At 55.5% G+C, this 23077-nt stretch overlaps 5 protein-coding genes and 1 non-coding gene across 6 annotated transcripts in view; 2 read left to right on the top strand and 4 right to left on the bottom strand.

Annotated features, from left to right (window-relative positions):
• Positions 1-160: 160 nt before the first annotated feature.
• CHGG_00302 (uncharacterized protein) lies at positions 161-2588 on the bottom strand (the record flags this gene model as incomplete). The annotated part of the gene is made up of 4 exons (XM_001219522.1): positions 161-464; positions 795-880; positions 939-2316; positions 2374-2588. 4 exons carry the CDS (start codon positions 2586-2588, stop codon positions 161-163), a joined length of 1983 nt encoding a protein of 660 aa, XP_001219523.1.
• A 692-nt stretch (positions 2589-3280) lies between these two features.
• CHGG_11152 lies at positions 3281-3369 on the top strand. Its single transcript has one exon. It is a non-coding gene; the product is annotated as a tRNA-Lys (tRNA).
• Positions 3370-3465: 96 nt separating this feature from the next.
• CHGG_00301 (uncharacterized protein) lies at positions 3466-4700 on the bottom strand (the record flags this gene model as incomplete). The annotated part of the gene is made up of 3 exons (XM_001219521.1): positions 3466-3515; positions 3623-4312; positions 4436-4700. 3 exons carry the CDS (start codon positions 4698-4700, stop codon positions 3466-3468), a joined length of 1005 nt encoding a protein of 334 aa, XP_001219522.1.
• Positions 4701-6840: 2140 nt separating this feature from the next.
• CHGG_00300 (uncharacterized protein) lies at positions 6841-11251 on the bottom strand (the record flags this gene model as incomplete). The annotated part of the gene is made up of 6 exons (XM_001219520.1): positions 6841-7416; positions 7660-7956; positions 8021-8132; positions 8326-8846; positions 9004-9845; positions 10054-11251. 6 exons carry the CDS (start codon positions 11249-11251, stop codon positions 6841-6843), a joined length of 3546 nt encoding a protein of 1181 aa, XP_001219521.1.
• A 1713-nt stretch (positions 11252-12964) lies between these two features.
• Positions 12965-21950, top strand: CHGG_00299 (uncharacterized protein; the record flags this gene model as incomplete). The annotated part of the gene is made up of 5 exons (XM_001219519.1): positions 12965-13293; positions 13366-14242; positions 14330-16418; positions 16481-21142; positions 21220-21950. The coding sequence occupies 5 exons, from the start codon at positions 12965-12967 to the stop codon at positions 21948-21950; spliced, it is 8688 nt and encodes a 2895-aa protein (XP_001219520.1).
• Positions 21951-22190: 240 nt separating this feature from the next.
• CHGG_00298 (uncharacterized protein) overlaps positions 22191-23077 on the bottom strand; it is a gene marked incomplete at both ends in the record, with an annotated part of 1344 nt that continues 457 nt past the window's right edge. Inside the window, one exon of the mRNA XM_001219518.1 lies at positions 22191-22687. Within this exon, the coding sequence (XP_001219519.1) occupies positions 22191-22687 (497 nt within the window). The remainder of the gene's footprint in view (positions 22688-23077) is intronic.

Below are 23077 nucleotides of genomic sequence, written 5' to 3'. Positions count from 1 at the left end.
GGCGTCTCTAAGTAAATACATTGAAAACTCATTGAAAAAGCCGTCAATTTGACCAATCGCGTCAGGTATGCTGTGCTGTTCCAGCGTGCTCAAAAACGACCGTAAAAGTAACAACGTGTGGAAAGGGGGTTCACAACCAGCATGGGTGGAGAAACGTCCGTTATTCGCCCTTGGTCGCTGCTGAATCGGCATCTGAGGTCGCCGGGACTTGGGCGTTTGTAGTGGACGTAGGCCGTGGGACGTTCGGTTCTTCGGTCTTCGGTTCTGAAGCACTCCCCGGGAGCGGCGGAGTTTGCACGCTGGCAGTCGACGTGGGCGGAGGGTCATCTGTTGAGGCCGATGGGGTGGGCGGGAAACTCGGTACGCCCACGCTCGAGCCCGGAGTGCCAGACACGCCAGGAAAAGTCGATCCATGCTGGCTTGTGATAGGAGTACCCGACATGCCAGGAGAATTCGTGGGATAACTGGTAGACATCCCAGCGCTTACGATTCATCGTGTCAATCACCGTGTCCACAATAAAGGGGACGGGGCTCTCCACCTTCGGGTCGTAAAGTTGGTCTGCGTGTTGTTGCTGCCTCCTTTCCCGTCGCACCCGCTCTGGCAGCCAGCGCCGCAGTGAGCATCAGAGCTGCCGCAGTAGCCCGATGAGGAGCAGCACCCACCGGCCGGCCAGACGCCGCAGATCGAGTCCCCGTGGCCGGCACCACACGTTCCGTCAGTAGTGACAAACCCCATCTGTATTCTAGTTAGTTCTTGCTTCCCGCTTGCACAAAAAACGTGTCCCGGTACTTACAAGGCATTCGCCGCTCTGGCATCCACTCCCGCAATGGGCAGCACTATCACCGCACCATCCGGAGGCGGAGCAGCAGCTGCCAAAGCCTGCATTCCCGCAAACCGTGCCTCCATTTGCTTTGCCACAGCTGCCGTCCGTAGTAACCGGGGGCTCCAGGCCGCTCCCGGCGCCCGAGTTAAAGTCGATGCTCCAAGCCATGGTCCCACCAAAGCAAAGACCGCTAGCAAATCGCATCTTCATTTCGACCGTCTCGTGGTCATCGTACCCAACCCACTGGTCGCCCCACGTAAGCTCCTTCATCATCGCCCCCGCGAGAAGCTTGGGTGTGATACCCTTGTCCCGGGCAAACTTCTCCCCTTCCACCAGGGACATGACGCCGGGGTAGGCAGTACAAGGAAACGGCTTATTAGGCCCAGTAAACCCACAGCCGAGGGTGTTGCACGACGGATCGGCCAAGGTATACCCGCGGCCGTAGTAAGCCAGACCAAAGTTGATCTTGGCCGGGTTAAGACCAGCATACCACAGCGGCAGGGTATTGTTATAAATCTCGCGCACATCCGCCTGGCCGCGGACGATGGAGCCCAGCGCGCCAACATCTGAGTCCCACGAGCCGTGCAGGTCGTACGCCATGAAACCGAACCAATCCACATACGGCTCCATCGCCTTCGCGTCAAAGTACCGCAGATACCAGTAATCGGGCGCCAGGGCTAGGCTGATGCCGTACTGCGTGCCGAAGGCCTCGCGCATCTCCTTGACGAGCAGCGCGAACTTGGCCGAGTCGCCCTTGCGGCCGCCGCGCTTCTCGTCCACGGGGTACTCCCAGTCGAGGTCGGCGCCCTGGAAGCCGTAGGTCTGCATGTAGACGATCAGGGATTGGATGAAGGCGGCACGGTTGGTTTGTGTGGAGACCATGTCGCTCCAGGTTGTGTGGGTTGGGCCCGGGTCGCTGAAGCTGTAGCCCCCGATGGCGATCCACGTCTGGAGGGTGGACGACTTGAGGGCGGTGAATTCGTGCATCAACGCCACATCGCCTGGGTTTGCTGGTACCACGGCGAAAGTGTTGGGGTCGATGCTGGCAAAGGAAAAGTAGAGGTGAGTGTAGTTGGCTGTCTGGATGTCGCTGGGCGCCACCTTCATGCACACCCGGTCGCGGACGTTCCAGCTCTGGTAGTAGCCGATGCGGCGCCCTTCGGCGGACCCGGCGTCGGCATCGCAAGAGGGAGGCGGGACGATTTGGCATGACCCGTAGCCTTCCTGGCACGGCCAATAGGCCGGGCCGACACAGTGGGTTTCGGAGGTCTGCGGGTGAGTTAGCGGGGAGGATCGTGATGTTGTCAACACAACGCAATGGGGGTAACATACACCGCACCAACCGGCAGCGCCGCAGCAAAGGTTCATACCGCATTTTTCGGTGCCTCCTTCGCTGTAGATTCCGCACATGGCCTTCGCATCGCAGTTGTTCAAGCAGCCCGCGCCACAGAAGTCGGGCCCGTAGCCGCAGGTTCCAAGTGGGCCACAGCAACTACAACCCAGTTAGCAAAACAGTCGCTGGCCGGGATAGGTAGCTTAAGCAACGGACCTTCCGTCGAGGCAAACCTCGTTCGCTCCGCACAGCAGTGCTCCCGTCTCAGATGTTGCCCTCGGGCGGCGGGGGTTGACCTGGGTTGGGAAATAATTGCGCAGGCTGGCAACAGGAGTGGGATGAGCGGCGAGGTCGTGGGCTTGATGGCCTGGATCGCGCGCACCGGCGACCCCAAGGGCGGACAGGACCACAAGAAGAAGGGAGCGGACCATGTTGTCTGTTGTTCGGAGACAAGTGTGCTGCTGCGGTGGTGATAGGAGATATTGTCGGGCCATCGCGAAGCCTTATATCCCGTCTCCCAAGCTTCATCATCTCCTTTCTTCGCTCCTCTCATTAGCCCCCCTTCCTCGGCATTCTACACCCCGTCAAGTTTGGTGGCATCGTGACTGTTCTTTGACGAACGTAGGCGCTAGAGAATTCCACATTGGAGGCTGATAACATGATCCAGACTCGATGAGGACAGCGCTCGGGATGGTGGATTTGGCCAAGAGGGAAGCGTCCTCCTCGATTGGACACATGTATCGACTATTGGCGAGCCCCAGTAAGCTACTAGGCGCCCGAGACCGTCAGTCAGCCAGGCGGCCCCAAGACGTCGTCGTTACGTGAAAAGGTTCTCGCGTGAAACATGCATGTCAGATGGTATTGGTGACCCACAGCCACGATTTGGTGCACCGGTGGTCAGGAACATTCGCCCGAAACGGCACGCTAACTGCAACAGGGCATTGCTGGAACCGGGTCGCTGGTTTGCCGCTCGGGGGGCTAGCCCTAGGGGGGCTAGCTTAGGGCTCAGTGGCACCCGGCTCCCTGCACCAGACTCCACGCCTTAAACCGGGAGCGGCCCTCAACACCATGCACAGAAAAACTCTTCGAATCCACCGCAACACCAACAAACAAATAACGCATCGCCCGGCTAGCTCAATCGGTAGAGCGTGAGACTCTTATAAACGGGTATCACCCATCTCAAGGTTGTGGGTTCGACCCCCACGTCGGGCTCAATTCCCGTCAAACGCGATGTGCTTCTCTTTTGCCTTCTCTTTTGTTCTTGTTTCGAACATCCGATCTTCCTTTTGACACCTTCCGCTTGGTCTGTCAACGGGTTCTGGGACTTTGGTTAGGTGATGAGCCATAGATTGCGATACCTTCTCGCATTATTAAGTAACAGCAAACTGAGAACGGGTCCGTACATGTATCCAACTGGTCTGTCGGATTATTGACTCTTCTGCACCATGAACTCACAATCACATACCCTCCCAGTATTCCTTCACCGTGACATCAAACTCCTCCGGCCTGCGTCCCAGAATCGCCTCCAGATCCCCCGTCACCGCCCCCGTCTCGCCCTTCTTCACAGCCTCAAACGCAGTAGCCCACGTCCTGGCCAACTCCTCCCTCCCAAACACCCCCAAAACCTGCGGCTGCCTCACATACTCATCCACGCCAACCTCCCGAATCTTCACCCCACCCTCCCCCGACCGTCCAGCAACCTCCCCAAGCACCTTGACCGTCTCCCCCAACGTCCACTCCCTCGTACCCGTGAGAACCACCCTCCCATTAACCCAACCCCGCGCAGCAAACCCCTCCGGACCACTCACAAACCGCGCAATAATCCTTGCCGTCGCTTCGCCCAACTCATCGCGCTTCACCCACGAAACCCCCCTACCCCCACCATCGTGGGGGATGAGGATTTCGTTGCAGTCCTTGGACGACGTCCGCGGGTTGAAGAAGGCCGTGTAGATCGGGGTGGACTCGGCGTACAGGCCCTCGCGGATGACGGTGTATGTGAACTTAGGGGAGGAGGAGGAGGATGCGGCGAGCGAAGCGAGGTGGGCTTCGCTGTCGAGGTGGGCGCCCATGACCTCGGCGACGGAGGTGGTTGATGGGTGGCCGGAGGGGTCGTTGGCGAAGGCCGAGCGAGCTGATAGATGATTGTGGGATATGCCTGGCGCGGTGGGCGGCAGTCGATGGCGGGGATGTTGGAGCTCGGGTTGGACGTGGATTAGTAGGGTGCGTGTGGTGAGGGAAATGGGGCGGCTCAGGGCTGGGCGAGGGCACGGCGTCGTACCTTGGTCCGAAGCTCGTGCTGATGGCTTGGATATGAGATCAGGAAGAGGACATCGATCCCCCGCGAAGGCGGCCTCGAGTTCGGAAGAAGATTGAGTGTAGTCGGCCTGGCGGGTCTGGACGCCTGCCTGGACGTGCTCGCGCGGGATTTTGTCCGGGTGTCGACTGATGAGGATCACCGTGTCGGCGGGCACCAATCGGAGCAGATGCGTGTAGGTGCTCTCGCCTAGTCCGCCTGATGCGGGAAAGATTCCAATCGTCTTCATCTCGTTTTCTGCTGGCGTGGCTATATGTCCAAAGTTTGTGTCCTCCGTATCCATCAGTTGTTGGAACTTTGATGTTGACGGGGTGAGTCAATAAAACGCCATGACGTAATAATTTCAGAGCGATAACGTGCCTGGGCGCGTGGGGCATACAATCGGGAATTGGGAGAGAGATGAAATCAGGCTGAGAGGATGCTTGCAATGCCACCCACATCAACCGCCCGCCTACGAACATGCCCATCCGCAATTCCGTCCACTAATGATTACACAATACTCGCACTACCTTTGGTAAGCACACGTGCCACTAACTAGATGATGTTTCCTTGAAAGGTTATCCTTGAATACGTGCATGTATGCACATGTGAAAGCTTGGAAGCCCCAGACGTCGCGTTTCAGGGATGGGCGGAGAATCCTGGCGCCCGAAACATGACCATCTCGAGAGATATGGGCGTTTAAAAAATAAACTGGCAGCAAAAGAGCGCGCATGAGATGTGATGCGGCGACACTAGCAAGCTCGGTATCTGCGGCCACGTAACGGGGGCCCGGGGCACATTGACAACTCCTACGGCGACGGTCATCTGTTCAAGTTGGTTGGGTAGGATTGCTAGCTTCGTCAAGTAGGGGTCAACAAGGAGCAAGACGTGGGTTGGTACGCACCTGTCAAAACTTCACCAGCCGCGGATAACCCAGGGACGGGGTTTTCGGGATGTCTCCCCGCCCAGAGCTCAGGGCTGCGCCCGGGAGCTTGCCCGACTGGAGGGTACCGTGGCCACCGGTGAGCAGAGGAATCAAGCAGGGCTCACAAAGCTAATCCTACTTGCGGGATATCCAGGGTCCCGGTCTTGGATTGGATCTGGTAATTGGGGGCTGCGGCTTGTACTAAAGGATTCTCCCCTGGGCAGCGCGCTCAGCGCCCAACTCGCTGGGACGGATTGGGATAAAGCTAATGCACCAAAAATCACATTTGAAATATTGACCAGGGTGGTAAGCTGATGGCTTACGAACGTACCGTTCAAGGCGATCTTTGGGTCGAATAATGGATCCCGACTAAGTAATCGCTGTGAACCTTTGCTTTTCGGCTTGGGGATGATGTGCTGCGCAGGCGAAGTCCTCAGGATCTTAGAAGAGAGAGGCCGGCCTGGAACGATCTATAGCGAGTATAAATATAAGCAGAACCCTTCCACGTCTCAACAAGTCTTCGCTCTCCACGGCAAGCCGATCAGTAAATACCGCCGTGACCTACTTCTATCAGTCCCAGCTTCTCATTAGCCATGAAATTTGTTCAAACCGTTGTTTTAGTCGGCACGTCACTGCACGCTGCCCTGGCGCTTCCTCCATCAACTCCACGTCGGCAGGCATGCACTTCTCCCAAGCTTCGAAAGGAATGGAGCCAAGTGTCAGAATACGGGATTCACTGGTCCAATCAGGCAATCAAGTATGGTTGTTGTCCGCGCTTGTTCCGCGTCCGTTTTATTGTTTTCGGTGTCTCCTCGTTCAGACTCCGACATGTGGGTCCCCTTGGGGTTTTTACCCGTCGAAATGAGAAGTGATGGTTAAGCTAAACATGCCCCGTTTTCTTCATATCCGAAGCCTCCACCCCGATATTCTGACACACCCCCTCAGCGTTGCCTTTCTGGCAAGGCTGCAGTTACTTTGAACGGGGTTCATGCTCGTCTGATCTGGCGGCTGGTGGCCTTCGTAAATGATCCTCCACCTCCACAATGCTCAGACAGTCTAGAAACCCTTGCCACTTCTCCCTCTGCAGCGCCTTCGTGAAGCCGTCGGCAATCATCTTGTCTGAAGGCGTGTACACGACTCTGATCCGACCGTTGTTGACTTCCTGGCGAATCCAGTGATTGTGGATATCCACGTGGCGCAGTTTGGTCTGAAGGGTGACTGTGTCTCGGTTCACCAGTCTAATCGTCTGGATGTTGTCGCATTGGATCGTGAGGTAGTTGTCTTCGAGAGCGACTGTCAGCTCTTTGAGAAGCCTGTCGATGAAGAGTGCTTCCCTTGGCTGCTTGCGAAAGGGAAAAGGAGTTCGGCCTCCGTGGTTGACGTGGTGACCGTATCTTGCTTGTTAGCCCTCCATGCGATCAGACCTCCAAATAGTTTCATGGCCAGTCCCTGGGAGCTCTTCCGGTCAAGCGAAATTGTCAGCAAATGAGGCGTCACTGGCAATGTCAAGCGTGTCTGCTCCTCCAAGTTGAAGGGCGTAGTTTCGCGTCCTCTTGAGGTAAGTTAGGACCTGATCGGCAGCTTGGCAGTGCTGTGGCCCCGGGTTGTTGAGAAATCGAGCCAGTCTTGATGTTGCAAAAGAGATATCGGCCCTTGTCTGTACGGCGGCAAACAGGATCGATCCGATCGTTCTCTGGTACCAGTTCAGATCGGAGGCGGTAGTCACACCATCGTATGGTAGGAGTTCGTTTCGGCCCATTGGCACCTCGCTTTTCGCCGGTCCTCGAATCAGCTTGCTGATCTTGTCGATATACGCCGTCTGAGAGAGCCTGATCAAACGTTTTGTCCGGTCTCTGATCACTTCGATCCCGAGGAACCATTGAAGTCCCCCACCCCCTGAGAGTTCGTATCGCTGACCCAGCTTCGCGGCGAGAACCTTTTCTAGGAGTCTCTTTTCTTTGCGGAACGCGAAGACTATGTCATCGACGTAAAAGAACACAAGGATGCCGTCCTTCTTGAAACAGCAGGGCTCATGAGGGATCTGAACAAATCCCAGTTCGATCATGGTGGTTGTCAGTTCCTTTTGCCATAGGAGGAGGTGATATTCTCAATCCATAGAGGGCCTTTCTCGAGTTTCAGGATCGTATCGCCCTTTCGGTGAAGCCCTCGTGGCATCTCCATGTACACTTCGTACGGGAGCTTCGCGTTAACGAACGCGTTGACTGCGTCATATTGAGTCAGTTCTAGATCAAAGCGGGCAGCAATGCTCATCAGAGTTCTAAACGATCGGCCAGGCCAGTGTCGCGGCATAGGTCTCTTCGCCTGCTGACCACCGCTGCTGGTCTCCTCTCACGACCAGACGAGCCTTGCACTTCACAAAGTAACCGTGCTTGTCCGTCTTGTAGACGTATACCCACATGCAACCAAGGATCTGTTTGCCTTGGGCCACAGTCCTGGGAACTTCTCTCCAGGACTGCATCTGGTCATGGCTCTTCAGGTGATCGAGTTCCGCTTGATGGAACAGTTCCTTTAGGGGTGATCCTGCACTCTCCCGTTCTTTGGGGGTACTGGCAGTTCTGATCTGTGAGTCCTTTGTAGAGCCTTCAGTCGCTCGAGGATCGTCCCTTTGTTTGCGTCCGTGTAACCGGATCGCATCGGTCTAAGCCGACGTCTGCGCGCTTGATACGCTTCTCCCCTCGCGGACTTCGGATCAGCGGTCTGCCTTCCAGCATTGTAGGCCTGCTCCCACGGGGTAGCCTGCTTGGGTGTCATTGTAGGTTACTTCAACCTGACTGGCATTGGTAGGCCGCTGCAACCTGCTTGACATTGTAAGGGGGAAGTCGCCTGCCTCGGGCCTTCTTGCCTCGAGACATTGTAGGCTTCAACACCCTGCCAAGCATTGTAGGTTGACTCCTGGTCCTGGGGCTCGTCATATGACGTTTTCTCGTACATGGTGGTGAAGAACGCTGCTGGAGGGGACTGAGGCGGAGTAGGGAGAGGCTCGAATCGTGTAGAGGTGAGCTTCGACTCTGAGCTTGAGTCTTCCACTGGATCCAGAGGATCTCCCATGTCCATCACTTCCTCGTCTTCTCCTGATCGGCCTGTTGGCTCGTCCTCTAGGTCGGGTTCGGGTAATTCGGCAGTGTCCAAGGCCTTCTTCAGGTCCTCTTCGTTGAGGATCCGCAAGTCGTCTCGCAGTTGTTCCACGTTGCCGCTGAAGAACTCGTCTTCGTTGAAGATCACGTCCCTGGTGCTGATGACGCGGTTGAGCGAGGGAACCCATACTCGATAGATGTTGGACGATTGATATCCGATCAAATATCCTACCCAAGCCTTGGGGTTGAATCTCCTGATTCGATCCTTCTTCTCTTGTGCTTTCGCCGTCATGGCGTATGCCTTGCATCCGTACGCTTTCAGATGCGTGCCTTCAGGCTTCCTTGCCTGGGCGAATCCTCCCGCGTGGGTTCCGATCTGTGTGTGGAATCGCTCGTATGGTGATTTCCAATGGTTGATCAGCGTCGGAGTGCGATTATGAAGATAGACTGCTGCTTTGACGATTTCTGGCCAAAGGAACTCTGGAAATTTTGCTGACTCTCGGATTCGCTCTCGCCTTTATCTTTGATCACACCCCCTGAGCGCTCTGCGCCGCCCGTTCTGTGCTTGAGTGTACGGTGACTGAGGGCTCGAAACGGATACCTTTCTCGGCTGCCCATGAAATGATCCCGTCATGTTTCATGACTTCGTTGTCGGTCTCGATGACCGCGGGGCGAATCCTGTACTGCGTGTCCAGGTAGATCCAGAGTCCGTCAAAGGCTTCCACAAGTGTCTTCCCCTTCCGATCGGTGAGGTAGAAATCCCAGACCAGTCCAGACCAGCGATCGGTGACCAGCATCAGGTGCTTGAATCCTTCGTATCCTTGGGTGTATTCGTGGAAATCGACGGCTAGTCTCTCGCCTACCCCTTGGGTAAATTGGCGTGGACGACGACTGATCTGTCGCTTGATCTTGCTCTTGGCGCATGCCTCGCACTGGACTGTGGTTGGCCCTCTGATCTTCACCCCCTGAGCTGTCCGCTGCAGTCGGGCTAAGGCCTCTGGTCCTGGATGCCCGTATCGGAGGTGCCATTTCTGGGCTTCTGCTGTGACTGATGGTCGTTTCCAGTTCGTCCAGCGTGCTGATCGGGTTGCAAAAGATGCATGGTTGGAAATGGCGTCGTTGTATTCGATGACGTACTGCCCGTGTAGGTCCCGGAGTCGACACACCACAGAGTTGTCTACTCTTCTCCTGAGGAGGGTTGGGTCATTTCGGTTGTCCCCAGTAAAATCCCTGCCGTCTGATGAGACGCAAGGAGACCAAGTTGCACTGAATGCTAGGGGATGAATGCCACGTCTCGAAGTCTCATGACCTTCCGCGTGGTCCCCAACTGGATGGGTTACGTCTCCGTATCCCCTGACGGCTAATCGGGAGTCTCCTGCCACGATATAGTCGTCAGGAAGCGCTGGTCTTTTATTGAAGAACCTCTCCTCTTGGTTGAAGATGTGGATGGTAGTCCCTGAGTCCAGAATTGCCGATAGGAGCAAGGGATATGTGGATCTGGTTGAGAACGATGCCTTGATGGCTATGAACGATGCCTCCTCAATGGATCCCACTCTCCGGCCGGCGAGTCAATCCTCGATAACCCGGTGTCCCTTCTTGTTTGGTGAGTCTTTCGGACGCTGATCGGCTGCTTCCCGATCTGGTTCCTGTCCTAGGGCGCTTGCCCCTCATGCCTTGAACAATCCTCTTGATGTTCACATCTTCTTCAATGCGAGCTTCAATCTCCTCTCTTTTCTCATCCGTTGGCTTAAACCAGGTTGGGGCTTGTTGGGACAGAAAGAAACACTCCTCGATCTTGTGTCCCGGGACGTCACAGAGCATGCACTTCGACGAAAACGATCGGTTGTCTCGCGTGCGTTTCTTGCCTGAACGGGTGCGTCCTCCCCGCCCTCTGGATGCGCCTTCTGCGTTTTGGTCGTTGGCCTCCTGATCCGCGTAGGTAGGTCCAAATGCACCTCTCCCAATCTTTTTGTGCATTGTTGTGGGCGCGACCAGGCCCATCTCGTTGCGAAAGTCCACCGCAAAGTCACGATACGTGAGCTTCCCTTCTTGGAAGTCTTGCCCTTTGGTTTGACGGTATGATATTCCCCACGCGATAGCCTCTGGAACGTTCTTGATGGATCGGAAAAAATCCCGCGACCACGAGAGGTAGTTGAGCGTCTCGGCGACTCCCTTGTCGTTGGCGACGGAAAATGCCGTTTCCCATTTGTCGATGAAGGTCTCATAGTCCTTGATTTTCGCTAATGGCTTGAGGGCTTCGTGGTAATCGTTGCTGGCTTTGTTGTATCCCCATTCGGTTGTGGCTCCCACCTCTTTCTTCAGGTTGATGTACCACTGGGAGATCGAGTCATCTGCTTTGCAGCAGGTCCGTCGATACTTCGGGTTGACGGTCTTGATGACGAACTCGCCGATTTCTGCCATGGCCTTCGCTTCTTGCACGTAGAGGGTTTCCAGACGGATGTAGGTTGCCATGTCTTCGTTGAATCGAGTGCGGCCGCCGTCGGTGAGATCCGCCACGGATATCGGTCGAGAGCCTGAAGCTACGGTGATTGTCGAGTCTGTCGCGGATTGCGCGCCTCGGGCCGCGTTCGCTCGGGTTGCGTAGCCCTGATCGGGTTCCGGGCATATCGGTTCTTTCCTCAGGGGCTTCGTTCCCTGGACTTGGTCCCAGACGCGTTGGAGCTTGACTTTGCTCAAGAAGTCTTGTTCCCAGACTTCCCAGTCGCCGGGGCCGTCTAGATAGACGAATCGAGACTGACTTTTTGTCTGATCGGTCGTCATGATGTCTTCCGGAGTTGTCGGTGAATCGATCGGGCTCTGGAGTGTCGAAAGCGCGGTATTGCTCTCAGAGGTAAGATAGCCGTATTCAGAGGAAGCTCAATTGGTATTGTAGAGCGGGGATGAGACTCTTAATTGTCAGAATACGGGATTCACTGGTCCAATCAGGCAATCAAGTATGGTGTGTTGTCCGCGCTTGTTCCGCGTCCGTTTTATTGTTTTCGGTGTCTCCTCGTTCAGACTCCGACATGTGGGTCCCCTTGGGGTTTTTACCCGTCGAAATGAGAAGTGATGGTTAAGCTAAACATGCCCCGTTTTCTTCATATCCGAAGCCTCCACCCCGATATTCTGACACCAAGCGACACGAGCGGAACAAAGCTCGTATATCCAAGCTGCTCTGTGCCTGGCAACAAAACCCTCAAGGCTTGGCCTCAGTTCAACGCTTTACGATGACTTCGCTCGCGTCCATGACATTTTGTTCAATCAGAGTAAGGGGCTGCAATCCAAACCTACCGCCCGATCGTGCTGATTACCAGTTTAGTTCACAGTGTCGCCGCGTTTTTGCCCTGGCATCGATACTTCGTGCAAGTGTACGAGGAAGCCCTGCAAGAATGCGGGTACACCGGAAACGCCATGTAAGTCTTCAGTGTACACCAGACGTTTGTGATATTCTTAGGGGCTACCTTTGACACTTATTATGGCTTCCATGTAGGTACTGGGACTGGGTAGCTGACTCCCAGGCACCTGCCTCCGCGGCTGTCTGGGACCCCATCACCGGGTTCGGTGGCAACGGCAACATGACGTCCACTGTGTGGGGGACCAACTGTGTGCTCGACGGACCTTTCACTGGTCTGCGACCTGTGTATTGGAATAATGCGGCCATGCCCCACTGCCTCCTCCGAAGCTTTGCGCCAGGTTCCCCAGAAGATGGCGTGCCTGAGATGCTTGGGGCGAACTATAGCCCCACTGTCATGGCTTCCATCAACTTGGAAACAACGTTTGAGGGATTTAGACATAATCTCGAGAACTTCCCGCATGGAGCGGTCCACCAAGGGGTCGGTGGTTTTGTCGGCGATATGGGACCACAGACATCCTCACCCAATGGTTAGTCCGCGCATCTCGCAGGTCACAAAATAAGAGGGGCCGTTCTGACACGTCTAATATTAGATCCAATGTTTTTCCTTCACCATACTCAAGTCGATAGATTGTGGTGGCTCTGGCAACAACAAGACCCTAACACTAGGACGTTCGCTTACGGTGGGCCAAGGGAAGATGGGTCATCATCTTCGTTGGATGACATTTTGCCTATGGCTGGATTTGCTCCCCAGAGCACTGTGAGAGAGTACATGGATATTGGGAGCACTGGCTTATGTTATACGTATTAGAAAGCTTTCCAGCCCTCCAGGGGCCCTTGCCAGATTGAAACAGTAGGAGTAAGGCGAATATTGATCAAAATTTCGTGGAACACGGCATTAAAATCTGTTGCCATGATACGTGAAGGTGAGTGACGCACAGTGCCACAGGCAGCCAACTGTGTAAGCAAACAAAACAAACATGAAGCGGGGTCATGTTATATGGTAGGCCTCACTACGTAATCGGGCACCAACACACCGCGAGTGCTTCCCAATTCGAATCCCTCAGTAGTTGTCTCAAGTTGAGAGTTTATTCTGAGACTCTTTCGAAATTCCCTCCGGTTATCCGCGTTACCTCGATGCCATGGCTCCCCTCCTCGAGTCCGTTTTTAACCACCTCGTCCTGCCGCCCAAGCTTCCAGGACGTCAAGATGCCGACCGAGACGCTGTTGGGCATAACATCCTGACGCGTCTCATTCATGCCTGCAAAACATTGGTCGCGCTTCCCGGCCAAGAGACACAAGAAGCCTGGCAATCCGTTCATCACCTGCTTCTCACATGCCTCGAGCTCCACCGGGACGGTTTCGATAGAGCGTCCTTACGAAATGCTTTCTCCAGGTTGGATGTTGGTTGCCCGGTGGCTCTGCACATCGCGGAACAAAATTGCGCCATTCTCATCCGACGCGTGCCGCAGTAAGTCTTGGATACATCAACCTAAAATGAAACGGATCAAACATGAAGTCTAACATACAACGTACGTAACAGGGACCCTGGATACGATGACGTGATCTTTGAAAGCTTCGAAACATCGCCGTCTGCCGAAGATGTTTTGGCTGCCGAGGGTGCCATGCAGTGGGACTTCCCCGGGAGAGCTGCACAGATACCGCTGTCCAAGTTCCTGGATCCATCCTTCATGGAGAGTTTGACCACCTTCATGAAGCAAGCCAGCACAGAGTCGCTTGACCGTTTTGCGGCCCATAGTCTTAAGGCCAAGGTCGCGGTCATGGAGGTTAGAGACACGACCGATCCGGCTCTTATCACCCAGATGCTCTTACCATTGCTCGAGGCGGTTGGTTACTCTCCCGATGTTCCAAAATTTCGAAAGCGGGTTCGGGACGACGTCAGTTTCCACAAGGCACTGCTTCCCTGGCGCCGTTTGCCATTTTGGCTTGTGCTCCGCGTCGCCATCCAGCGTCATCTCTGCCTCAACTTTGGGGACAGTAACGGGCGTGCTTGCTACAAGTTTCTGATATGTACGCTGCTTTCTCAGCTACTGGCAGACAGTGCCGGTCAGCTGCATCCGGAATTGACCATCTTGCTACGGTCCAAGCTCTGCCGCCGTCTTGCGAAGCTAGAAATGGAAAAGTCCCAGGCATCTCCAGAATGCAGAATCACGTACCAGCGGCTCTTCGATTCCACATCGTCTCTGTTTACGAACGCTATCCAGGGTGCAACAACTCAAGTTGAAACGGCCTGGCGCCGCTACAAAACGACGATCACACCGAGTATCCCCAGACTTCCCCTCCAGGCCGATGAGCGTAGTTTTCGTCTCTCTCTAAGGAACAGCGCCCAGTACCTCGATAATGTCCTTCATTTAGCAGCTCCAAAGAAAGCAGGTGCAACTACACAACCGGCGGTGAAGGTAAACTGCGACATGATCACCGACGAGGTCCAGCGGTTTACCCACCGATTCTTGGAGCTTGCTAAACTCGAACAAACCATCGAACAGGACCAAACCCCTGTCACGACGATTGAAGACTGTATCAACTTAGCACAGAGGATCACCCTGCTCGTTTGCGCAACGGACGGTGCTTTCGCCCCCGAGTCCGGCCCTGGACAGGCTAGCATCTCTATCCTGAATCTGTTCGACTTATGGATGAAAATGGACAAATGTGCTGTGGCCAACTGTCCCCTGCTTTATGACTACCACCCATGTTTCCATCCCGAACTCCTTGACGTCCTACAACTCGCAACTCCCAAAGAGATGCAACGCCTCAAGATGATACAGGAGTACCTTCTCGAAAGATGTTCGCGTTGCAAGTTTGGCGCAAAAACCATATTGAGCGGACCTGGCAAAGACAGTTTTGCCGCGCGATTTGTGGAAACGTCGACCCCTTTGAAGCTACTGCGAGACCGGATCACGGTCGAATCCCAGAGGGCGAGAGCCCTCGCCGAGTCCAACTGGAAAAAGGCTTATGACCAGTACGACGTCCTCAGCGAAACGCTCTATGCAAACGTTTGTTCCTGCACCAGAAAGGCAAACGGGCGCTATGGCCGTCGGAACTGCGACCGATGCCAATGCCGGAAGACGAGGAACAAGTTGAGAGTGGCGGTACATGAAGATTTCTTACCTGCCGAAGCCCATCTTAGCGCTGCGGTCTTGTTCGAACTTGATCCGCCACGCTACCTCGCTGCCTATCGGGATGCCACTTGGATCATAATTCGCAAACTCGCGCATCCAAGTCGACCACTGACACCTTCACCATCACCACATATGCATCTGAAGGAATACAAACCGCTGGAACCTTTTGCTCAGACTGATGTACGATTCCTCTCCATTGCTTCGGCGAAGAAATCCTTCCTTCAGTCGCACTACAAGCAGATCAAAATGAAGATTGAGAAAAGCGCGGTTCTCCTCCCTAACGGTCTAGACTTTCGACTCTATGACGCGAAGTCGCAGATATGGGTTGGCGATGTCAACAAGCCGCTGACGTTCAGCCATCTCTGCGGCATTCACATGCCTCCCGCTCTGAGAAGCTCCGTTTTCCCGCCACAGGAGCACCCACATCACGACCCCGACGGCCCATCTTCATACGAGTCCATCGCCAATCAACCAAAATGCCCCGTGGGAATGTCGGTGCACGAATTTGCGGCGTATCAGGGGCTAATTTCAGGGCGGTCACGCCGCTGGCTATCCATGCTCGCCGAGTTAGGCTCCCCCAACCTCAACTTCAGCAGTGAGGATGCCATGCATGTTGTCAGCCAGCTCGCCATCCAGGCCGGCCCCACCCGGCAGCATAACGGGGTTCTGAGGGATGTTCATGTGGTGTTCCAGGACAGTTCGTTCTGCGTCCGCTTGGCGGAGCAGATTCGAAGACGACTTCGTATGATTTACTCGAACTGGCGGGAGACATGCTGCATGGAGATGCTCATCACCCTCAGTCTCCGCCTTTTTCACTTGGCCACCGACCAGGGTAATCGTGACGCTGCACACGAGCTCATCAAGATGGCCCGCGAGGCCACTTTGGGGTGGATCACCCAGATCCGCGAGGCTTTGTGGAAGAGCGCCGACACAAGCGCGGCGGAACAGATTGCACGATTTGGTGTCTGGGCTTCTCTTCTCTGCCGGAGGACTTTCACCACCTTTGAAGACCCGAACCCGGACGGTAACATGTCCGCCGAGGACCTGGAAGGATTCACCCAGGCTTCGGTGGCTTTGCAACAGAATCTGGTGGTGGACCTGGGAAGGCTCTCTCCCACACTGAAGACCATGATGGCTCGCGACATGAAGATGGCATACAGAATCCGGGACGTTTTGAGAGTAGCCATACAAAATCATCCCCTTGGTTTGAACCGGGCCATCGGTAAAACCTGGTCAGACACAAGCGATCAAGAGTCTGCCACCGACTCCAAGTTTGGCCAGTGGACGTTTGTCGTGTCCAAGTCTCAGAGCAACCAATGGATAACATGCCTGACCAAGTCAACAAGCACCTTGACTTTGGCTCAGAGAATCCATTACAATTACATTGATGGACGGCTCCTTGTGGATGGCAGCCACATTGGAAAACTGCCCCTTTCGATCAGGGACTCCCCAGAATGTTAAAGAGCTCTTCGGAGACCAGCACCTTCTAACATTCCCCTCACCACTTTTTGGTATGAGCCATGTCCTTGCAAGGCCTCAGGAGAGAACAGAGCATCCACTTTGGGCTCCGCGGGAATCGCGTGGTTATCCAGGCGGTTGTTGGCCGGGAGGTCTGGGAATACGTCCCCCGTCACATATTCTTCGGTCCCTCCAGCTGGGATTTGCCTTTCAGCCTCATCGACAACTGCGTGCACTGGCTGAATCTGGGTTCGGGCCGCCTGGAGATCCGGAGAAAGCCTGTCATCTGGCGCACCAGGATGTCAGACTGGGTTCTTGACGTCAGAAAGCGCCAGGGGCGGCGGTCCAACGTTCTATTACTCGATCCGCACTCAGACCTGAGTCGGAAAGTTGCGGCTATATTGGGAAACTTTGAAGAGACACACAAATTGACCACTTTCCAACCGCTACACCCCAGGGGCAGGCTCTCGGTCGAGCTCCGGAATATGGCCCTCAGCTTTTTCGTCAATGACGACGGGATCCTACAATGCCGAGAACTACAAGCAGAGATTGACCCGAGCCAGGACTCGGGGACGCTTTACGGCTTCCGGAGCGGGCTCGTACTACGCGGCGTCCCATGTCGTGATGAGAGGAGCATCATCGCGCCCCTCGGAGCTGTCAGTTGGAAGCGTGACGGGATACATGTCAGTGTCTGTGCGAGCAGTGCCGACCACTATGGCAAATTCGGCATCGACGAGGTCCTCGGACAACTGACTTGCCCCCCCGAACCCCGACTGTTGTACACCAAGGCGCTTCTCCATGCCCTCACTTCGTTCCCCTTGCCCGACGACTTAACCCGGCGGACCGGTACTGAGGAAGCTCTTCGAACGCTTAAATCGGGTCGTTGCCAACCGTGGCAACCGATCGGCGGTGGCGCCATCGCCAGCCTCCTGGCAATTCAGAGGCTGGTCCCTGGTCGACACTACTACCCACCGGACAAGCAGTGTCTGCAAATCGTGACATGGGATCCCGCACTGACCATGACTATACAACATGACAGTTATGATTCAGTGGTTAGCAGTATTCTAAAGAGGTCGGAGCAGCTCCGTGCTTTTGCGGAAAACAACAATGAGGTGCTCAACCCTCCGGCAGACCCGTCTTCCTGGCTCAGACTCCGTGCCGAAACCTATCGCCTCTCATACGAACGTAACATTTCAGAGGGCATAATCTCAACCCGGAAAGACACCATATATCAAGCTCGAGACCGATATGCAACGTTGCCAGCTGCGACTGATGTCTACCAACTGACCCGGCTTCTCCACCATCAAACACGCAACATCCACATGGCGAGGCCCTTGAAAACTAGCCTGCAAGAATGGAGGCAGTTTGGTGGCTTCCACCACACTCGGGGGAGCAACACCGTTCCCCCGCTCGCCGACCTCGTCAGTGGTAAAATTGCGGAAAACTGGGGCACCCTCGTCGACGAGTTCCGCAACGCTGACCGCAAGAACCCATACGGGGCGATATTCAAGCTTGCCCTTCTGTGCTTTGCCCCGGACAAAAAGAGAGACGTTCTGCATTTCCTAGCTGCTTGTTACGGTCTGGACGAACTAGCAGCTCTTGAGCCCCCCAGGTATCCTTGGTTTACCGACTTCTGGGTCGGTGAAGCACCGGCATTGGCTTCCCTTGAGGCCACAATATCGAATGCTTATAGAGAGTCCGACTTCCCCGCCGCTTTCGGTCATGCTGGTGGAGAGTACGTTTCTACCATTGAAGAATTTCAAGCTGACCGCCTGCGCCGGTGTAAAGAAGAGGCTGTTCGTCTGGCCGCCTTCATCCTTCAACAATGGCCTTGCCCCAAACCACCCGTCGAGGGGTTCGAAACCGAGGAGCTCAACATCCAAGAAGCTGTCGACTTGGTCCTGCCTGAGTGGCGGCGACTTTACCAAAACTTGATGCTCTCGGAATACCTCGACAAGGTCCAGGACATCTTGAATAAGTATCAATGCAAACGGGGCAAATCTGCCCCGGCGCCGTGTCACCCGGTTGTACCTTTTTTTGTTCTACGGAGCGGCGGATCTCCAGTGCCTTCGCTCGCTCGAGACCCTTTCATCACGATACCCCTCCCTTTGCGCCCCTCACTTGCTTGCCGTGGCGATGGTTCATCCCAGGGGCAGAGGCCCCAAGCAACAGCTCAAGACTCTCAACATAACCGGGACAACAAGATTGGCTGCTTTCGACGCCATGATGACAATGGGGTTGGCATGGCTCATTACAGGGCTGGGGAACTCGAAGTGTTACGCATCGTTTTGTCTCCCTTCGTTCGTTCCCAGGATAACACACGGAAGGAGTACGGTAACAGTCTCATGGACAGTCTCGCGGCGCTCGAAGCGACTGCCAATCGTGAAGACGCAAAGAGCGAAGTTCCAGACATACAAGTTATTCAGGCTCAGATCCTGGATGCACGCTCCAACGTGAACGATCAGCTCAACGCGGCGATTACGGTCTTTTCCAGCGGAGACTCACGTTTCCGATGGCTGGAGTTGGCCAATTTATGGGTCTGGAATAGTCCGATCGCGATCCTTGAACTTTTACGATCCAGTAACAAGGGTGGCTTGAGTCAGGCTGCAAGAGAGTTGCTGGTGTCGTACGGGCTAAGCGTAACGCGGTTCCAGCGGCTCCAGCGGATCAACTCGGCCTTGTTGCGAGGAGACATCTCCAAGGCGAAGAAGGAATGGAAGAATATCGGCCACACGGAGTGGAATCCCTTGGAATTTCCAGACTGGTTTCTTCTCGAGATCGAAGGCAACATTCTCATCCGGCCGGAGCAAGTGGAAGTGGCGCGCGCTATCATCGCCCCAGCTTCCAAATCCAGCTCGGTACTTCAGATGAACATGGGGAGCGGTAAGACCTCCTGCATCGTCCCCATGGCCATGTCAGTCTTAGCAGACGGGAATCAGCTGGCGCGCCTGGTTGTGCCGAAGGCCTTGCTCTCCCAGACGGCGCAGATTATGCAAACCCGGCTTGGTGGGCTGGTTGGCCGCGATATCACGCATTTGCCTTTCTCCCGCCGGACCCCGACGGGCGAAGAAGCACCTACGATGATTCCGTTGTACTCGGAACTCCACGAGCAGGCTAGACAGCGTCGTGGCATCATGATAACCACCCCGGAGCATATCCTATCTTACAAGCTCGGCGGTTTGCAGCGGCTGGCCGACATGCGTCTCGATGAGGCTCGGGACATGATAGGTTATCAGTCCCGGCTATCCGAGACCTGCCGGGATGTCCTCGATGAGTCCGACTTTACCCTGGCCGTCAGAACACAGCTAGTCTATCCGAGCGGACCACAGCTGCCATTGGATGGACACCCCTATCGATGGGTAACTATACAAGCCATCTTGTCGCTCGTTGAGGACCACCTCCCAGGGATCCAGAACGACTTCCCACGAGGCCTCGAGCTTTCCGAAAGGCTGGGCGGCTTTCCTGTGGCACACTTTCTACAGAATGAGGCCGAGGATGAGTTGAACAGCCGCGTTGCAAAAGACATCAGCAGCGGGAGGACCGCTGTGCTTGCCCTCGCAAACCCGGAGCGACCATTCCCCTGTTCCCTGGTCGAGCAGATCCTGACCCGCGACAAAGGAATCGACTCGAAGTTGGTAGAGGAATTTGCAAGTCACTTCCCCAACCAAAAAATAGCGTCTGACAACATCCTCTTAGTGCGCGGGCTTTTGGAGAACCGCATCCTCTTGCTCTGCCTGAAGAAGCGATGGAATGTGCAGTACGGCTTCCACCCAGGGAGATCCCCCGTCGCTGTTCCATTCGAGGCCAAGGGAGTGCCGTCAGAACAGTCGGAATTCGGTCATCCCGACGTAGCCCTCCTACTGACCTGCCTGTCTTTCTACTATTCGGGACTCAACCCTACCCAGTTCCGTGAGGGACTGCAACATGTCCTGGGCTCTGGCGACCCAGCAGCCGAGTATGACAGGTGGACTCAGGGCTTCAGTTCCTTGCCAGAGCATCTGAGTCACTGGAATGCCATCAACCTTGATCACCAGCAACAATTCGATGAGCTCTGGAGCAGGCTCCGCTTCAACAGGAACGTGTTGGACCACTACATGAACACCTTTGTCTTCCCAGCCCACGCGCGGCAATTTGAGGTCAAGATCCAGGCGTCGGGGTGGGATCTCCCTCTGTTACCCATGTCCTCGGACCCCACTGTGCCTTCTCGTGCGATCTCGACAGGATTCAGTGGGACAAACGACAACAGAATGCTGCTTCCGTTAACAATCAAGCAGGACGACCTACCCAGTCTACACCAAACGAACGCCGAAGTGCTCACTTACCTCCTTCAGCCTCGGAATCGAGAGTACTACCGCGCGCCGTGGCGCATGAACAAGGAGGAGGGGCTGCTGGAAGAACTCTCCCGCAAAGGGATCCGAGTGTTGATCGACGCCGGCGCCTACGTGCTTGAGCAAGATAACGAAACCCTCGTCAAAACATGGCTGGCCAAGGACACCCGGGCACAAGCGGCCGTCTACTTTGGCGCTGATAGCCGCGCTTGGGTGCAGTATCGGAGTAACAAGAAGGCCCCTCTGGTTGCCACACCGTTCGCCGAAAGCCTGGATAATTGCTTGGTTTATCTCGACGAAGCTCACACGAGGGGTGTAGACCTGAAACTGCCCCAATATGCTCGCGGAGCCCTTACCTTGGCTCTCGGCCAGACCAAGGACCATACTGTTCAAGGTGAGTTTGCAGCCCTTGGCCTATTTCTGCTATCATCCCCAGTTACCCCCTGGCTCAGTGCTGACAAAACACACAAGCGGCCATGCGGCTCCGGGAACTTGGGAGCACGCAGCCGTCGTCTTTTTCGCCTCTCTCGAAGTGCATCAGAGCATCCTCGATGTCTGCGGAGTGCAGAGTCACCGACCCATCGACTCATCCCATGTCATTTCTTGGGCTATTAGAACAGACTTGTCGCGTCAACGACCAACTGCGGGATCTCTATCTCGCGCAGGGTTACGACTTTTGCCGCCGTGTCAATTCCCAGCTTCTTCATGCCGACTTTCTCACAGACGCAACCCAGCGCAGCGCGTTGCTAGATTCCATCCGCCGACCCGAGCGGCAGACTCTTCCAGAGATGTATGGCACCAAGACAGGCCGCGCTTCACAACCGACGGCAGAGCCACTCTCCTCCGGCAAGCTGAGCGAATTCATGAGAGAGCTGGATTGGCAGCAGGGCATGGGTGACGGAGGGGTGGGGCCGGGGGGCCAAGATGCGGCTTTCGAGGAGGTCGAGCAGGAACGCCAGGTTGAGAGGTTCCAAGCCGAACATGTGCAACAAAGGCAGAACCGACCTAGCTATAAAGCTCTCTCGTTCCCCGGTCTTCACAAACGGATCCGCCAGTTTGTTGAAACAGGTGAACTCAAGGGTAAAAAAGGCCGCAAACACGCATTTGCGGCAATGGCGAACACGAGCACTGGCCAAGAAGCATGGTGTCAAGCCAACAGGCTCGCGACTCTTCGTCTCAACCGAGTATATGCGGACTATTGAACTTCAAGGCCGTTCCGAAATCGATAACTTCCTGGTATGTCGTCATGCGTATGGTTGATAAATCACCCCCGATACTAAACCTTCGGTAGCGGCCCGTCCAGTGGATTCTCTGGAACCCGACCGACCAAGTGGCGCTCATTGTAGTGCCCGAGGAGGCCGAGCTCCTGATCCCCATGATCCGCAACAGGACAAAGGGCCAACAAAGTCCCAAAGTACATCTCATCACCTACATGGCGCCCCTCACCCGCGACATGTCCCACTTCGACCGCTTGACCTTCCACGCCCTTCCACCCCCTCCCCCCAGACCACCAAGTCCCCACCTGGCTTTCGATAGAACTCGGCATCTTCGCCGGCCGGATGTACGCCGACTTTCCCGACTGCACCGCCCTGCGCCGCTACATGGAGCGTTCTGGTGCTGAGGAGCCCGCTTTCTCGGCGAGCCCCGCGGCTTTTCTCCTCGAATGGCTGGCATTGCGCCGCAAGGGTCAGAACGTCACCCATACGCCCGTCGGGTATGTTTGTCAGGGACGGCCGTTGAGGGAGGATCATCACTTCTTTGCCGCGCGGCCGGCGGAGTGGGGAGGTAATGTGCACCTGCATGTTGGGTCGTTGGGAGCGGCGCAGGGTGAGGATGGGGAGGAGAGCGCGGAGGAGGATGAATGGGCTATGGCGGACGATGAGGCTTGAGTGTGTTCGGGGGATGAATTTCGCCGCCGTGACCTCGCCTACAATTGTAACTATCCGGGTACAGCACAACCTTACGAACTGATGTCAGTTTATGGACCCGTCCAGTTTTGTTTACAACTCCGTATTAGTTATCACTTTCCCAGCAACGCTTCGCCCTCTACAACCGCTTTAATATCACTAATAGCTACTAAGCAACGCCGCTGATTCTAAAGGGGGCCTCTTCTTCACACCCTCTTTAAGCAGGGCCACGAGAAATCGACGGTCTCAAGCTGTGTTGCACGGAGAAGGGCATCAACCCATGACCCTCCCCCTGGCCCCGCCTCAAGCCTCCAGCGTCCTCGTCACCGCAACCACACACGCCACCCACGCCGCCAAATCCACCGTCCACATCCGCAGCCTATTAACCCCCAACCACTCATCCAGCGCCATATTCGCATCCG

Source organism: Chaetomium globosum, genomic scaffold (genome assembly GCF_000143365.1).
Source record: "Chaetomium globosum CBS 148.51 scaffold_1 genomic scaffold, whole genome shotgun sequence".
Lineage (NCBI taxonomy): Eukaryota > Fungi > Ascomycota > Sordariomycetes > Sordariales > Chaetomiaceae > Chaetomium > Chaetomium globosum.
Note: the sequence above shows the minus strand (reverse complement) of the source record. Positions and strands in the feature narration are given on the sequence as shown.